At 49.4% G+C, this 18871-nt stretch overlaps 1 protein-coding gene across 1 annotated transcript; it reads left to right on the top strand.

Annotated features, from left to right (window-relative positions):
• Nucleotides 1–1984: 1984 nt before the first annotated feature.
• Nucleotides 1985–2914, top strand: LOC141153364 (olfactory receptor 8A1-like). Its single transcript, XM_073638072.1, has one exon. It carries the CDS (start codon nt 1985–1987, stop codon nt 2912–2914), a length of 930 nt encoding a protein of 309 aa, XP_073494173.1.
• The last annotated feature ends 15957 nt before the right edge of the window (nt 2915–18871 follow it).

The following is an 18871-nucleotide window of genomic DNA, read 5'->3' as shown; positions in this document are numbered from 1 at the left end:
ACTGGTGGAACAAGAAGTTCCAGGATATCCATTGTCCAAAGCACAAATAACTTAACAAGGCAACTTAGCCAGAGCTCAAGCGTAACAACACTGATGTCCAGCGGGGAAAGGGAGACAGGTGCTGAGGAATAAAGAGTGAAGAGATCACGTGACCAAGACACCCAGCACCAGAGGAAAAGACTGGAAGCCACCAAACCACAACAAGATGGCCGATAGTAAACAACATAGATTCTAACATTACCCTTATGAAAATGCAAAATTTGGGCCAAAAACACATTTTTGTGGGAAAATGTGATTTTTTTATTTCGACAGCTCAATGTTATAAACTTCTGTGAAGCACCTTGGGGTTAAAGGTACTCACCACACATCTAGACAAGTTCCCTGAGGGGTCTAGTTTCCAAAATGGTGTCACTTGTTGGCAGTTTCCACTGTTTCGGCATATCAAGGGCTCTACAAACGGGACATGGAGTCTGATATTTATTCCAGCAAATTTTACATTCAAAAAGTCAAATGGAGTTCCTTCCCTTCCGAGCCCTGCTGTGTACCCAAACAGTAGTTTTCCCCACATATGGGGTATCAGTATGCTCAGGAGAAATTGCACAACAAATTTTGGGGTCAATTTTTTCCAGTTATTCTTGCGAAAATAAAAAAATTTGGGTCTAAGTTAAAATTTTTGTGAAAAAAAGTTAAATGTTCATTGTTTTCTTCCACATTTCAAAAATTCATGTGAAGCACTTGAAGGGTTAATAAACTTCTTGAATATGGTTTTGAGCACCTTAAGGGGTGCAGGTTTTAGAATTGTGTCACTTTTGTGTATATAGACCCCTCAAAGTCACTTCAAATATGATGTGGTCCCTGAAAAAAACAGTTTTGTATACTTTGTTGGAAAAATGAGAAATTGCTTGTCAATTTTTAACCCTTCTAACTTCCTAACAAAAAAAAAAGATTTTTCAAAAATTGTGCTGATGTGTAGACATGTGGGAAATGTTATTTCTGAACTATTCTGTGTGACATAAACTCTCTGATTTAAGGGCATAAAAATTAAAAGTTTGAAAATTGCAAAATTTTCTCCAAATTTCTGTTTTTATTCACTGCTTGCTTTAAGAGAACCTCTAAAGGGCCAAAGAAAGCCATGTAAGATCCCTGCCAAGAACTGTTGAACTAAGACTCCTGCCTCGTCTCCTACAGGTTGCTTGCATCAGACTTAGGGTCAGCATGTTTGGCTCCATCCTCCAGACCAATCTCGACTCCCCCTGACTCTTCTGTTGCTGCTGTACATGCTGATCCACCATTCACTCCTGCCTCTTTTTATTGTTGACTGAAAAGACAACAATAGCACCACTTTTACGGTGCTACCCCTTGGACAGCTGCTTCTTCTCCATCATCACTTCTCTCTACTTCTACCACATCACAGTGTAAGCATTTATCCATTCTACAGCATCATCAGGACTTTCCTCAACTCTAGAAGCGTTTTGGAGTTTCCATGTATTCATCAATATCCTGCTTCTTTTAATACATTTATTTATTTTATAGTCTGATATGAAAAAAAAATCTACAAGGACAATCGCATAAATTCTTGTATTTATTTTGTATCATTATTTTGTATAATCATTTTCTTAATATCGAATGCCATAATCATGCCTACTGAGAAACGCAATTCTCTAGTGTTTGGAGGCCCTAAAGGCTCTTTATTATTTCAATATCAAACATTGCACAAATGCAGAGGACGGATAATATATTTAAGGGGAGAGAGACACTAACATATACAGGTAACTGAGCAGGTAAGTGAGCGACACGGAGCATGTACTTACTCCATAGAGAAGAGCAACAAAATTATCTGAAGTTTTCCTGAAAAGAAGAAATACTGTAAATGCTGCTGAAATGCACATTTTGTTCGACTTGTGGGCAGTAGGAACATAAAGTAAATAGTACACAATTCATTATTTTATCTTGTATGAATTTTTACAAATTTCTTTTAGGACTGATGACCTCCTCTAACCAGACGTCAGGGATGTACTTCATTCTATCTGGTATTTCTAATCTCCCAGAGCTGCAGCTTCCAGTATTCCTTCTGGCTTTTCTTACGTACCTCATCACCCTTGTTGGTAACATGACTATTTTTCTTCTGGTCTGCTTGGATCATCACCTCCACACGCCGATGTATTTCTTCCTCTGCAATTTGTCTATTCTGGACATGTCCTCCTCCACTGTCACAATGCACAGGGTGTTCTTCAGCTTCATTACAGGAGATACCACCATATCTTTCTTTGCTTGCATGGCCCAAATGTATATTTTTGCATCGTTAACTAGCGACGAGCTTCTTCTTTTAACAATAATGAGTTATGACCGGTATGTGGCCATCTGCTGCCCCTTACGCTACCACACTGTGATGTGTCTTAAGTTCTGCAGCAGGTTGACTGCTATCTGTTGGGCAATTGGGTTCCTACAGGTGTTTCCACTTGTTGTCATGCTCTCAAAGATCACTTGTTTTAAGACCGTTGAGATCAACCACTTCTTTTGTGATATCATGCCCCTTATAAGACTTCCTTGCGATAAAACCTTCACTTTGGAACTTTACAACTTCATCAATGGACTAATCCTGGCCGTATTTCCATTCTTCCTCACGTTCATCCCTTATATATTTATTGTTAAAGCCATTCTAAAAATTAGTTCTTCCAGAGGGAGACGTAAAACTTTCTACACTTGCTCCTCACACCTCACAGTCATTATCCTTCTATATACTTCTCTGGTTTGCCAGTATCTCCAACCAGATTCAACAGCTAGTAAAGACTCCAATAAACTTTACTCTCTTTTTAACACCGCAGCTGTTCCCTTACTCAACCCCCTAATTTACAGCTTAAAAAATAAAGAAGTTAAGGCAGCTTTGAAAAGGAGACAGAGACTAATGTCTTGAGCCAATGGGTTGTTTTTCACCATATACCATATTTTATGGGCTATAAGACACTCCGGACCATAAGACGCACCTAGGTTTTAGAGGAGGAAAAAAATATTTAAGCAAAAAATGTGGTCATGATCCACTGTTATGGGGAAGGGGGTCTACTGCTAACACTGTTATAGGGATAATGTCCCCCAATTCTGTACTAATATCCCCCATCCTGGTATATATAGCCCCCCTTCCTGTTATACGTAGCCCCTATCTCCATCCTGGTATGCATGGCACCACTCATTCCCATCCTTATATGCATGGCACCCCTCGTCCCTATCCTGGTATGCATGGCACCCCAATCCCCCATCCTGGTATGCATGGCACCCCTCATCCTGGTATGCACGGCACCCCTCATCCTGGTATGCATGGCACCCCTTATCCTGATATGCTTGGAACCCTTCATCCTGGTATGCATGGCACCCCTCATCCTGGTATGTATGTGTGACACCCCTGCGGGTCCAGTTGCCACAGAGGTACTGCATCTCATCCAGAGGTGTGGTACCCCCCTCTCAGGTAAGGAGGGAGCACTACCCGGGACTCAGCCACTCACATCCAACACTACAGCACTTCATAAGGGAAGGTCCAGATAGCTCCTAAGGGAGAGTGTGTCACCCAGGGGAAATATAGGGGACTCGGTACCCGGGCCTTTTACCTTGTTTAGGAGGTCACGGCAGTCGGCTCCCGGGCCCATACTCTGGGTCTCTCTTTAAAAAGGTGTTTTAGTGTACAGTTTGTCTCGTGACGCCACCTGTGGTTTCCGGTAATGGTTACCGGCGCTGCTGCAGACCTCCGGGGGGATTATGGGATGGCAGCTGGGATGTTTCTGCTCCCCACAGGCGGTGCGGGCCCCCCGGGGCAGTGTAGGTGCAAATGTTGGTGATGCTGGGACTTGCAGTGCAGGAGAGATGGCGCAGCAGAAATAACTGACGGAGGCAGTGCAGTGCAGTCATCCGAGTTTTACTCACAGTTCTTGTTCAAGTTTCTCAGGTACACTGTATGGGTGTCAGCCTCCCGCGTCTTACTGCATCTACCAGATAAGGGGTCCAGCACTTTCTCAAGTATATCAGGAGCGCTTGACGGAACCCTGCTTTCTTTATGTTCCTTACTAGACCGACTTCTCGCGCTGGGTCTTCTCCCTCCTGCCCTGCGCTTTCCCACACACAGTCCCGATTGGGTGCTCTGAAGTCCCTCTGGGCAACCTGGAGTTCCCGGACCTACTTGATGCCCTTCACGGTGACTAGGGTGAGACTGTGGCAACTGCACCATGGAAGTGCAGAAGCCTCCGGTTTTCCAGCCGAGACCTGGAGTAACACGGCTGGTCCAGGGACCGGTTCCCTTCTTGCGGCCTGATCCCTCTGACACCAGGCAGATTCGGGTGTACGGGTGCCGTCCTGCACTCACCGTACCCCCTGGGATCCCTTCTGTCGACGGGGCCTTCCACCTCTGCTCCCCTCCTGGGCCTCTAAAACTAGGCCTCACTTTCTGGAGCAGAACTCCTGAAGAGACTCTGCTCCCCTCCTCTCCTCACTGACTATCTGACTTCTGTCCTTACTCTCTCCTGCCACCCAAGATGACTTCCCTTTATATACCTCCTATTATGGTGCTCCCCTGCTCTACATCCTCCACCCACACCCACTACTGGTTCCCCCTCTCTTTGGTTCCCCCCACTCCAGCCAGGGACAGGGCTCAGCAGAAACACAGTGCATCTTGCCCTTCCAGCCGACCTGGAGTAGTGTAGTGTGAATGCTGGTGTTGGGGTTCCGGGCAGCACTCCCTCCTTACCTAAAGAGAAGGAGACACCACACCTCTGGGTGAGGTGGAGTACCTCTGTGGCGACTGAACCCTCAGGGGCGCCACACTCCCCCCTGGTAAAACACAGCAAGTCCGCGGACTGGAAATGAGCAAAAACACGGTATTTTAGACATACAAAATTTTTAGATGCATCACTTAGAAGATTATAAAACTTTTTCTTCCCTTTATGGGAGGCACATTTCTTGAACGTTACAGGTTAACATTATCAAGAGCAATATAAAACTATTCACTTAAATATACATATTTTCTCTTGTACAACATTTTTTAAGCAAATGTATTGAGATCCCAAACTGGTAAAGGTGCAAATCGAGCGGCATGAGGGACCCGTCCGAAAACCCTCAACGTAGGCCCTGGGCGTGGCTGCAGGGCACAGACGATCCAGGTCCTGGACTTCATCTTCGGCCACGCCAAACGGGTTTTTGTTCTGAGGTCTGTGGTTGTAAATATTAAACCAATAGAGGGCACTTTAAGAAGTGCAAACTATATACAAAATCAGTTCTTGGCTGCTCACAGTCCTCAGCCTGAAGTCTGTATACCCTTATCAGGTAATTATGCACACAAAACTTTTTAGCTTACTCAAACAAGATGTACCCTTACGGGTCACTATTTACAGTTCTTAGTCCCATCTACTTTTACACTTGTAGTGGTATCCCCACTGGGGATGTTCCTGGTGGTCGCCGACTGACCTGGCCGGGTCATCAGCCTCAGGCTGCAGGGGCATGTCTTCGTCTTCTTTAAACACCCGGTGGACTCGGAGGGCGTACCACCCGCGTTCCCCATGGTGCCTGATGTAGGAGACATAGTCACCAGGATATAAGTTCCAGTCAGGGTGTCCTTGCTCTAGGTGGGACTCGACATCCCGCTTGTTCACAAAACTGTCCCAGTCAAATTCTGGATCACATATGAAGCCCCATCCAGCTTCCTGGTTGAATTTGACTATTAGTCCCTCCTGCCAGGGACTAGGCCAAAGGGGTCTCGTTTTGACGCTCCTGTGCCTTGGCGGCCTTGTTTCTGACCTCTAATTGCTCCGTGTGCACCCTCCGGGTGCGCCGCTCTTTTGACAGTTGTTGGAGCTCCCACCTGCAGAACTCCTCCCTCTGCAGGGCTTGGGCCTGGGTCTCCTGCAGAAACCCCATCAGGTCGGTCCCCCCGGTTGTCCCACCTATACTCTTCTCCTTCATGGCGGGCAGCCGGGGGCGCTGGTACAGGGAGTAGAGGGCGGTGTTGCTGGTCCTCGAATTTGGCCAACCAGTTGAACGAGGGCGCTCCGTACACCCACTTGGGTGTCGGGGCTGGTGGTTCCGGGAGGGAACCGAGCAGGAGGTCTGCGGAGTCAGCGCCCGGGGGTAGAGGTTCCGGGCTTAGCAGCTGCTCCTAGGTGTACGTGGCCGGGGATGGAGGGTGCTGTGGGAGGCCCAGGAGCAGGTCGGCGCTGGCAGAGCCCGGGACAGGGGAACTTCTTCTACCTGCTCCTGTGCTGGACGCGGCCTCCTGGCGCTCTTCATGCTCCGCCGGGGCCGGAGTGCTGCAGGTGGCACGCAGCGCTGACTGCCGCCGGGCAGTGATTTTCTCCAGCAGCTCCGTCTTCCACCTGGCGATTGTTGCTTGCTGGGCTTTTTCCAGCTGCTGGCTCAGCTCCATTACTTCGCCCTGGAGGAATTCGGTCTCCTCCGGGGTCAGCTTCACTATTGCCTCCTCCAGGGTGAGAGGGGTTGCCAGCTCCTGCAGGCCAGAGGCAGAGGGTTGTTCCTGACCTCCTTCCATTCTGGCTGCCGGGTGCGGTCTGTCTAGGCTGGTCAAGACCACACCCTGTCTCCATTCCTTCTCTCCTCCTCCCCTCCCTTTTTGGGGGTGGTTCCATGGCAGCCTGCTGTCGGTCACTCCCAGGGACGTCCTCCCCGCCTTGACGGACACATATATGTGGACGGTCACAGTTGCAAGGGGCAGGTTGTGCTTTTGGCGCCATTCTGGGACCTGGCCCACAATGGGGGGGTTCCATATTGTCGTCCTTGATCATGCACATAATGGCACCCGTTCTTCTGGGGCGGGCGCCACATTCAGTAGAGAAAAATAGTTCAAATAAGGCACACAGTACCCGGTGGCAACGGGCACGAAATCCTGTTTGTGACGCCAGGAAAGAGAGCTTTGTCACCCAGGGGGAATATAGGGGACTCGGTACCCGGGCCTTTTACCTTGTGTAGGAGGTCACGGCAGTCGGCTCCCGAGCCCGTACTCCGGGTCTCTCTTTAAAAAGGGGTTTTAGTGTACAGTTTGTCTCGTGACGCCACCTGTGGTTTCTGGTAATGGTTACCGGCGCTGCTGCCGACCTCCGGGGGGGTGATGGGATGGCAGCTGGGATGTTTCTGCTCCCCACAGGTGGAGCGGCCCCCTGGTGCAGTGTAGGTGCAAATAGTGGTGATGCTGGGGCTTGCAGTGCAGGAGAGATGGCGCAGCAGAAATAACTGACGGAGGCAGTGCAGTGCAGTCATCCGAGTTTTACTCACAGTTCTTGTTCAAGTTTCTCAGGTACACTGTACGGGTGTCAGACTCCCGCGTCGCACTGCGTCTACCAGATAAGGGGTCCAGCACTTTCTCAAGTATATCAGGAGCGCTTGACGGAACCCCGCTTTCTTTATGTTCCTTACTAGACCGACTTCTCACGCCGGGTCTTCTCCATCCTGCCTTGCGCTTTCCCACACACAGTCCCGATCGGGTGCTCTGAAGTCCCTCTGGGCAACCTGGAGTTCCCGGACCTACTTGATGCCCTTCACGGTGACTAGAGTGAGACTGTGGCAACTGCACCATGGAAGTGCAGAAGCCTCCGGTTTTCCAGCCGAGACCTGGAGTAACACGGCTGGTCCAGGGACCGGTTCCCTTCTTGCGGCCTGATCCCTCTGACACCTGGCAGATTCGGGCGTAGGGGTGCGTAACTAGGCCCCACTTTCTGGAGCAGAACTCCTGAAGAGACTCTGCTCCCCTCCTCTCCTCACTGACTGTCTGACTTCTGTCCTTACTCTCTCCTGCCACCCAAGATGGCTTCCCTTTATATACCTCCTATTATGATGCTCCCCTACTCTACATCCTCCACCCGCACCCACTACTGGTTCCCCCTCTCTTTGGTTCCCCCCACTCCAGCCAGGGACAGGGCTCAGCAGAAACACAGTGCATCTTGCCCTTCCAGCCAGCCTGGAGTAGTGTAGTGTTGAATTCAGGTGTTGGGGTTCCGGGCAGCACTCCCTCCTTATCTGAGAGAAGGAGACACCACACCTCTGGGTGAGGTGCAGTACCTCTGTGGCAACTGAACCCTCAGGGGCGCCACAAGAGCACAGGCCTGGTCCCTGTCAAGGGGGTGGAACTAAGTAGAGGAGGTGGGTGGAGGAAGTAGTTTAGGGGAGCACTGACAGAAGAGTATAAAAAGAAGGGTGGAAACATCTAGAAGGAGTTCTTTTCTGTGGAGTGAGTTCAGTGAGTGAGGACCATGTGGAGTACGGTCCTGACGGCGAGGGGCCCAGTCAAAGGGGCCCAGGAGGAGAGTAGGAGAGTCAGGAGAGAACACTGGAGCAGTGAGGAAGGCTCCAGAGATAGAAGGGATCCTAGGGGCACGGCGAGTGCTGTATGCCACCTGTGCGCCCGATTTCACGTTGATCGTGGAGGGATCAAGGCCGCAGGAGGGGACCGGCCCCAGACTAGTGGAGTACTTTAAGGCTCAACTAACAAATCGGAGGTTGAGGTATCTTCATGTGCCGTAGCCAAAACCCACACATAATCGTTGAAAGGTGGCCATATACAACCAAAGGGACAGACAGGACATCGCCCGACAAGGCCCGCGGCCACTGGCTTGGGGCACTGTGTGTGAGTCGCAGGGCAGGAGGGAGAGAGCCAGCGCAGAGAGATGACCTGGAGAGGCACACAGAAAGGGGTCCCGTTCAAGTGCACCCAAGTTATCTGAGAGTTGGCTGGATCACTTCCCCGGAGGACACAGGAAGATGTGGGTGGTTATAATCTGGCCATTGTAACCTGGAGCATCTTGATAACTGTGAGAAAATACTTGAAGATTGCACCCCACCGTGTCCTTGACTTACTTGCTGTGCCACCAGCCTTGCACAACACCGACAACATCTAAATCACTATATACTGACCTGGAGCTTAGCTCTGCCCGTGGAGAGCTGAACCATCTTTGCTGCGTCACCATCAGCCCCAGTGGACCTGAATAGCAGTGGCGGCCACATCTAGCCGCATACCACGGGTGGTGTCACAAACTTTATTCCCCAAATTGACTTTCCCTTTTCTTTATTTGACTGCCCTGGGTCATGGACCGGGTCACTGCCACCGTGATTACCCCAATAGAACCGACAGGCCCGACTGCCGAGTACCCCACGGCCCCAGGGGGGAGCGTCAACTTTGGCATCACAAACAGGATCTAACGACCCATTAACCGGGTCGTGAGTGCCCCAAAGACTGTGTACAACTGTATAAACCGCAGCCATTACTGTAGCACATGTGGAGTTAATGATATGTGGGGTGTCCCATCGTGGGCGGAGCCTCGGAAACTGCGCTAAAATAGGCCCCTCCCACTTGCATAGACTGTACTAGAGTTGTCTGTCACTCAGTCAGAAAGGTGCCAGCTTTCCCCTTTGCATCAGACTGAGGGGGGAGATTGTCGCCTCTCCCTGCAGAGGGCTGTGTGATCCCATCAATCCATCCATCCATCCCAGCTGCTGCAGCTCTGTGCTGTGTGATCCCATCCATCCAGCCGCTGCTGCCCTGTGCTGTGTGCTCCCATCCATCCAGCTGCTGCAGCCCTGTGCTGTGTGATCCCATCCATCCATCCCAGCTGCTGCAGGTCAGTGAATACAACACAAGTGTGAGAATGCTGGGCACCATAGTAAAATTTGAACTACGAAAGGGCTGGGGTTTCATCAGAGAGCCCAATGCAGCCCAGGATCTCTTTGTTACCAGGAGGGACGTGGAGTCCCACCTACAACAGGGACACCCGGGACGGGATCTGTACCCCGTGGACAGAGTCACCTACACCTGTCACCGTGAATAACATGGGTGGTACGCCATAAATGTATACAGGGTGGTACTGGAGGAGGATGTACCCTTGCCCTCAGAAGCTGATGACCTGGCAGGGCCATCCAGTGGTAGACAAATGCTTCCCCGGAGGGAGCACCACTACTGAACTGAACTTATGATTAAGAAAACTGTAAATATTTACCCGGAAGGGTATTGGTATGATCCTTGTGTGTTTAAAGGAAAGTTCTTGTTTGTTTTGTGTGTACCCGGTTAAAGAAAAGAGACACTGCTTTTAAAGACGGTGATTAACCCAAAAACTTTTATTGTAAAAAGTTAGCACTTCTAAAGGTGCTTCTTGTTGGTTTTATTGACCACTGAACAAAATCCTGTTTGGCGTGGCCGAAGACCTGGTACAACGAGTGGATCAGCTATGCCCTGCAGCTACGCCCAGGGCCTACGTTGTTTTTTTTTTGTGGACGGGTCCCCCCACATTGCACTTACACCAGTGAGATGGACACCCTGATAAGGATCTCACTACAGACTGCTGAACTTATTTGAAAAAGTGATAAAATGCTTTATGTTTGATAAAATGTTATTTAAAATGATCTTATATTGATTTATATACCCAGTAGTTATATGTAACGTTTAAGAAAAAAATGCCTCCCATAAAGGGAATAAAAGTTATTTATTTACTGTTTTTTATCTGTTAGAGCATTCTAAAAAATTTTTTGCATGTCTTAAATTCTTGTTTTTGTTTTACTCTGTTCCTGCGGGTCCAGTCGCCACAGAGGTACTGCATCTCAGCCAGAGGTGTGGTACCCCACTCTCGGGTAAGGAGGGAGCACTACCCGGGACCCACATACCCACATCCAACACCACATCACTCCAGTAGGGAAGGGCAAGATTGCTCCTGAGGGAGAGCACAGTCCCTGTCCCGAGGGGGGGAACTAGGTAGAGGAGGTGGGTGGAGGAAGTAGTTTAGGGGAGCACTGAAGGAAGGACTGAAGGTAGAGGGGACCACGTAGAGTGACAGTTGGTGATGTGGGTCACATGACAGGTAGTATAAAAGGAAAGGTAGAAAGATCTAGAAAGTCAGTTAGTCAGTCAGAGCAGTTGGTGACAGGAGTCTGTCACAGGGAGTGAAGAGAGAAGGGGTCCTAGGAGCAAGAGCGCAGTGAGTGAGGACCGTTGAAGAGTGAGGGCCCAGTCAGAGGGGCCCAGTAAGAGAAAGAACAAGAGAGAAGGGCTCCAGAGACAGAGAAAGGATCTTAGGGGCACGGGAAATGCGGAGTCCACCAGTGCGCCCGAGTTCACGCCAACCGTGAAGGGATCAGGTCGCAGTAGGGGACCGGCCCCAGACTAGTGGAGGACTGCAAGTGTGGCGCCCTGCTGCGCACAGGTGCCACAGAACCCAGTAGGGTGCATGGATGGACTTCTCCACAAGAGGCCCTCACACATTCACACACCTCCACCCTACTAACTCAGACCACCAGAGGGAGCACTGAAAGGGATATATGTAGGGAGGGTGGAGCCAGGCAGGGGAGTGAGTTCAGAGAGTGTGCTGACGCTAGGAGATCAGTGAAGACGCAGCACGCTGGCTGCTGTGCTTAGGCGAGCCAAGGCCTACAGCACGAGTAGAGGCCTGAGGGGCCCCGAGTGTGGCCGGAGGCAAGAAGCAGAGGAGGTAAGTAATGAGGGGGCAGAGGAGCGTACCAGGCTCACCCCGAACCATACACCGGACACCGGGTCCACGCCTACAGGGTCCCTTTATACCCAGTAGGGATTACCGGATACCTGGAGGACTACAAGTCCCAGGTCGAGCAATGCTGACTACCGTACAAGGGATAGGAGTCAAGGAGGCCCCAGCGTCCAGGGAGAGTGATCTCCAAGAGAAGGCCCTACCACCAGGTCAGCAGGTGCAAGAGAGAGACACAGTAATTAAGCCAGGCCTAGCTCCAGGCAGGTCAGAAGCTTAGCAAGTGAAAGCAATGGGTGAGGAGGCCCTATACCCGCTCACTGGGGAGAGTCCAGAAGTGCACCCTTCCTACCGAGTACCCTGGACCATACCTGCATCTACACCAGTAAAGGTAACGAAGCGAACCCCGTGTGAGTGTCTGTCATTTCTCCCTGAACCGTCCTGGCAGTCTCTCACCTGTACCACCATCCATTCCCCCACGCTGCCCTGAGGCCCGCTCCACCTGTGGGGAGCCGTTCCATCATAAGCTGCCCTAACATCTGCCTCAGAGGACTGTCGCAGCGCTGGTAGTCCTTACTAGGCACCACAGGTGGCGTCACAAACTATTCCAAAACCCCATATAAACCCAATTTCCCCTTTCTTTTCGTTGACCGCCCTGGGCCACGGACCGGGCCAGCCACCGTGATATCCCCCACCGGCATCCAGAGGCCCGGCTGCCGAGTACCCCACGGTTCTGGGGGCGCGTCACAAGACTCAGCTAGCAAACCGGAGGCTGCGGTATCTCTAAGTGCCGAAGCCAAAACAACACACATTCGCTGAAAATGTGGCCATATAGGACCAAGGGGACAGAGAGGACGTCGCCTGGCAAGGCCCACGGCCACTGGCTCGGGACACTGTGTGTGAGGCACATGGCAGGAGGGCGAGAGCCAGCGCAGAGAGACGACCCGGGAAGATACACAAGAAGGGGGTACCGATCAAGTGCACCCAAGTTATCCGAGAGTTGGCTGGATCACTTCCCCGGAGGACACAGGACTCGGTGGGCTGTTATAACCTGCTGGCAGTTGTAACCTGGAGCACTGTAAGAACTGTGAGTAAAAACTTGAAGACTGCACCCCGCTGTGTCCTTTACTTAATTACTGCGTCACCTGCCTTGCACTACACCAACAACATCTAAAATCAACTATTTAACTGTCCTGGGGCCTAACTCTTCCCGTGGAGAGCTGAACCAACTCTGCAGCATCACCAACAGCCCCAGTGGATCTGAACAGCAGCGGCGACCACCTATAGCCGCATACCACGGGTGGCGTCATGAAACTTTATCCCCAAAACTTTATTCCCCTCTTTTCCTTTGTTATTGACCGCCCGGGGCCACGGACCGGGTCATGCCGCCGTGACTATCCTAAAAGAACCGACCGGCCCGGCTACCGAGTACCCCATGGCCCCAGGGGGCGTGTCATATGGCACCCCTTATCCTGGTATGCATGGCACCCCTCATCCCCATCACACTGCACAAAAAAAATAAACAATACTACTCACCTTCCTTCCCTTTGCTCCAGCGCTGCGTCCTGCTCTGCTGCTAGCAGCTGATCTCACTGTGTGAGCCGCTCCTGACGTCACAGCCATTCGCGCTCAGATAAGTGTTTTTGTAAATACCTTCTACTGTGCGCCTTGCCTGTGAGTGGCGCTATTGCTGACCACTCACAGGCATCACGTGACCTCTGGCTGCAGCGGGCTCTGGCATCCCCTGATGTCACATCAAGTTCTGGCTGCAGCCAGGCGTGACTCAGTGACATGCTCCCCCCTGATTGATGGGCTGTGGGTGGGGTTTCCCCCGCACGTCACAGCCCAGTATCCACCGCGCGCTTTCCCAATGAATGCAGGAGAGGGAAAAAACTGTACTGCTACATTGCCATAAAAGAAATGCTGGAATGACAAAAAATAATAGATCCTTAGGGCCAAAATTTTAAGCCTTGATGTTTTTAATAATGGATGGATAGTGATGATTTGGGAGGAAAGAATATTATAACTGATATAGAACTGACTAAACAACAACAAACATTTGTGATGCACTTTTTCTTACAATGGACTCAAAGCTAGACCACGGGGGCGGTGGGGTTCGTAACTCTATTCTGATTTGTAACCACATGAAAGTTGACCTGAACATTGGTGAGGTCATAAATTAGCTGAGAAGACTTCACGAAAGGAAAGTTAAGACTGAGGGCTCATTCACACGTCAGTTTTTCACATACAAGTGCTATCTATTTTTTCACGGTCTATGAGGCTGTACACATGTCTGATTTTTTGTGGACAGAGTGCTCCATGAAAAATTGCAGTGACATGTCTCATATTAATCCAAGAGTTGGATCAAACTCAGAAATGAAAGTCTATGGGTGCATGAAAAACTCTGACAGTGCCAGATGCCATCCGTGTGCTGTCCAATTTTCACTAACTGATAGGAGAAGGTGGAGAAACTTTTTTCTTTTTCATCAGTAAAATAAACTGATGAAACTCTGACCAAACTCTGATGATGTTCTAATGAATATCTGATGAACCACGGTCAATTTTTCTCGTACGTCAAGAAAACCCTTGACGTCTGAATGAGGCCTTACAAGTAGTGATGAGCGATCACTAAAATGCTCGGGTACTCGACCCGAGCAATGAGCCCAATGTAAGTCTATGGGAAACTCGAGCATTTTTCAGGCGGCCCCCCCCGGCGGTCTGCAGAGGGCCTAAAAATTGCCCAAATTGATGGGAACCGTGCTCAAATGACATGGCAACAGCATGGGGAAGACCCCTGGAAGCATTTCTGACTCCCAGGTCACTGTTCTTAACAACGTTGTCAGAGTATTACGCCACTTTTACGGACTCACAATAAAACATACAAAAACAAAAACAAAATGGATTTTCCTGGGAAATATGTTAAGGAACATCCTTTCCAGGGTAATGACTTGTATATAAGGCAAAATCAATAACCAAAAACAAAAATACTCCTCCACACCTTGGGCTATGTTCACACGTTGCGTTTTTGATGCGTTTTTACACTTTTGCATTGCTTTCAACCAAGACAAATGCATTCACCAGGAAATGTAATTTTAACATTTTACAACCTTATCTGGCCATGTGGTGTGTGACACATCATCAGACACATGCATACAGTGCTGAAAAGACATAGGAACAGCATGGGGAAGACCTCTGGAAGCATCTCTGACTCCCAGGTCACTGCCTAAAAGTGTGCCCATCATAAGTGATACTTGGCGCATGCGAAGATGCCTCCCGCCGTGCACCTGTCGTTGCAGACTTGCAACAATCACCGTCCACGTCCTTGTCCCACTGCAGCGTTCAGTTGTCCCTACCCCATTCCTTGGAATGCAAGCTCAAGTATGCAGGCAGAAAGCCACCCACCCACCCACAGGCTGCAATACTATACTGCCAAATTTTTGACAGCTGCTTGCACTTGAAATGTGGCCTATTAAGCTCGTGGAGGCGGAAGCTTTTCACAACCTCATGCGGGCGGTGGCCAAGTGTCCATACTCGGTCCCCAGCCGCCACTATATTTCCCGGTATCGCCTCCGCCTTCCACAAGCACGGGTCCCACAACATTACCCGTGCCCTCCCCAGTGCATTTACTGGGAAGGACCGCCTAACCACAAACACGTGAACAGGTGAATGTGGCCAGGAACGGTACGGAGCCAGTCCACAACTTTTTTGCTGACAATTGTATTTAGCTCGGTGAAAGGACTGGCATAGAGGGAAACCCTATCTACCTACCCTATCTACCCTATCTTACAGGAAGTCCTGTAATGCAGCTTGTTGCAGAAGCAATGGCAGCCCGTCCAACATCAACTCGCCCTTGTCGGTGGTGCTTTGACACACACACACACATCTTTCTTTGCGCATTTAATTTCTTGAATACAGAGTTGGACAATGGCCTGATCTGTAATGCGGTTTGAGAAATAGCATGCATAAGCATGTCCGATCCACATTAAAAAAGCAGCTATAGAGTGTCCAGGAACCTTCCCCCAGGGCTGCTTCTTGGCAGGGTTGGACGGGCCCACCAGAGAATCCTCTGGTGTGCCTTGGCTTCTACCTCAGGAAAGTTCATGATAGCGCTAACTTTGCAGCTGCTATGGGGCTCTTGAGCGGGGGAGAAAGGTTAGCCCTCAGAATCAAATCCTCTGGTGGGTACAATGTTTTTCAATCTGAAACAGTTTCTCAGTGGAAGTTGTATTTCACCACAGCCATATTCTTTAGCTCGGTGAAAGGAATGGCATAGAGGGAAACCGTATCTACCCCGGCTGTCATTTCACCATCACCAGGTTCCGCCCATTGTCACACACGACCATGCCTGGCTGTATGTTCAGTGGTGAGAGCCACAGATAAGGCTGCTGTGTTACAGCTTTCAACAACTCTGCAGTGCTGGGCGGTTTGACAATTAAGCATTAAGCATGTTATCTTCAGCACAGCCTGTTGCCGCTTGGCCAAGGCAGTGCTGCAGTGCTGTCAGCTTGTGACTGATGTGGTAATTTCGGAGATGGAGGAGGAGGTGCATGAGCTTAACAATGTGATTACATTGTTGTTAAATTGGTGACGCTGTTTTTTATACTAAAGAAAGATCCTATTATTTTGGGGTTTTTTACTTTTTTTTTTAAGACAAATGCATTCACCGGGAAATGTCATTTAAACATTTTACAACCTTATCTGGCAATGTGGTGTGTGACACATCATCAGACACATCCTGTTTTATTTATGATGGAGGGACTCTGAAAGTCATAAAGCCTATTTTTATAAGGACATCAGATTATTCTTAAAAGGCCAGCAGTTGGCCCTAGCTATTGTTAGAGAGCCATCAGCCGGCTATGCTTTGGTGTTCCCATTATTAACAAGTGGGTCTCCAATACTGTTATTGCATATCCAGTGACTGCAAGGGCTGCCAAAAATTTGGACGCAACCCAATACCCCTTTGAAGAGACATAGAGGAGGGTCTCAGTAAAAAAAATGTTCCCATTATAAAGTAGCGGGTCTCCTATAGTGGTAATGCTCATGCTGTGACTGCAAGGGCTGCCAAAATTTGGGAAAAACCCCACTAAGAATTTAAAGACACATAGAGCAGGGCCACAGTAACAAGGTACGACATGTTCAAATTAGAAAGAAGAGGGTCTGCTATACAGTTATAGGGTATGCAGTGAGTCCAACGGCTGACCAATTTTAGGAAGAACCCCACTAAGAATTTAAAGACACATAGAGCAGGGCCACAGTAACAAGGTACGACATGTTCCCATTAGAAAGGAGAGAGTCTGATATACAGTTATAGGGTATGCAGTGAGTCCAACGGCTGACAATTTTAGGAAAAACCCCACTAAGAATTTAAAGACACATAGAGCAGGGCCACAGTAACAAGGTACGACATGTTCCCTATAGAAAGGAGAGAGTCTGCTATACAGTTATAGGGTATGCAGTGAATCCAACGGCTGACAATTTTAGGAAAAACCCCACTAAGAATTTAAAGATATACAGAGCAGGGCCACAGTAACAAGGTACGACATGTTCCCATTAGAAAGGAGAGAGTCTGCTATACAGTTATAGGGTATGCAGTGAGTCCAACGGCTGACAATTTTAGGAAAAACCCCACTAAGAATTTAAAGACACATAGAGCAGGGCCACAGTAACGACAAATTCCCATTAGAATGGAGAGAGTCTCCCATAGTGTTGGCCTATGCAGTGAATGCAAGGGCTGCCAAAAATTTGGAGGCACTTCAATGCCCCTTGGAAGAGACTTGGAGGAGGGCTTCATAAAAAAATGTTCCCATTAGAAAGGAGCGGGCCTCTTATACTTGTAATGCCCATGCACTAAGTGTATGGGCTGACAAACATTTACCCCTGGGGGTATACATGAACATACTGTATAAAAATTGTTTTTTACGGGCATCATAAACACCCTTTAAAAAAATTAGGTGGGTGTTGCATCACGGACCACGGCCACCCTGGTGATATAGTGGTGGATGATGAGGAGAAGGAGGAGGACAAGGGAAAATAGCCAAAATTAGGAAGCGTATACCCATGTGTGGGTGTGAAAAGGTGCATGGGAATACACCTCCCAAGAAAAGACATTGGATTGGAGTTTATGTTACGTTGCTATCATTCGGTGGTGATGAGAAGTCTGTCCCAATCCAGCCCTTGTTCATTTTTATAAGTCAGCCTGTCAGCATTTTCAGTTGGCAGGCGGATGCACTTATCAGTTATAATTCCACCAGCGGCACTAAAAGCCCGCTCTGGTAAAACGCTGGAGGCAGGGCAGGCCAGGACCTCCAAGGCATAAAGAGCCAGTTCATTCCACGTATCCAGCTTGGATACCCAATAATTATAAGGCACAGCGGAATCACGGAGGACGTTGGTACGGTCGGCAAGGTACTCCCTCAGCATCTTCCCAAAGTTTGCACTCCTTGTGAAAGTACCCCGCGCCTCAGGGCCTGTCCGATGGGATGGTCTGAGAAAACTCTCCCAGAACTTTGACAGTGCTCCCATGCCTCTGCTGGATTGAAGTTGTGTCTCTCTCGCCTGTACTCCTTGATTGTCCAACGAAGTGTACCCTCTGCCACCAGCGTTTTCAGATGGGAATTTTTTTAATAGTTCCGCAACAAGGGCCTTTTGGTACAGCCCCATTTTTGTAGACCTGTCTGCCTCAGGAATAAGAGATATAAAGTTCTCCTTGTAGCGTGGGTCTAGAAGTGTCACCAACCAGTAATGGCTGTCACCCAAAATTTTGAGAACGCGAGGGTCATGGGAAAGGCAGCGTAACATAAACTCAGCCATGTGTGCCAGACTACTAAAAGGCAAGACTTCCGTGTCCTCACCAAGAGGATGACTGACCATGCTCTCCTCCTCCTCTCTGTCCTCTGGCCATCCACGCTGAACAGACGGTAAGACAGCTGTGCAGGTAGTACCGTCTATAGTGCATGAAACTAGCTCCTGTCCTTCCTCCTCCTCCTCCTCCTCTTCCTCATTTTCACCCAATCCACGTTGGGATAAGATGAGGCTTGGCTGTGTGTAATCACCCTGTAAGGTTCCTTGCTCCATCTCATCGTGCTCCGCCTGCAATGCATCCTCTTTGATTGTGAGCAGAGAGCGTTTCAGAAGACAAAGAAGCGGGATGTTGATGCTAATTATGGGGTCATCGCCGCTCACCATCTTGGTGGAGTCCTCAAAGTTTTGGAGGATGGTACATATGTCTGACATCCATGTCCACTCCTGAGGTCTTATGTGTGGAGTCTGAACTGAATACCGACGGCCTTGTTGATGCTGGTACTCAACAGCTGCCCTCTTCTGCTCACAAATCCTTCCCAACATCTGCAGTGTATAGTTCCAATGCGTGGGGACATCACACACCAATCTGTGAGCCGGAA

This window comes from Phyllobates terribilis, unplaced genomic scaffold, assembly GCF_046119375.1.
Source record: "Phyllobates terribilis strain yellow unplaced genomic scaffold, ASM4611937v1 Scaffold_7__3_contigs__length_470593459, whole genome shotgun sequence".
NCBI classification, from domain to species: Eukaryota; Metazoa; Chordata; class Amphibia; order Anura; family Dendrobatidae; genus Phyllobates; species Phyllobates terribilis.
Note: the sequence above shows the minus strand (reverse complement) of the source record. Positions and strands in the feature narration are given on the sequence as shown.

Coding starts and splice junctions, on each gene's coding strand:
- LOC141153364 (XM_073638072.1), top strand. CDS start 1,985: ATGACCTCCTCTAACCAGACGTCAGGGATGTACTTCATTCTATCTGGT.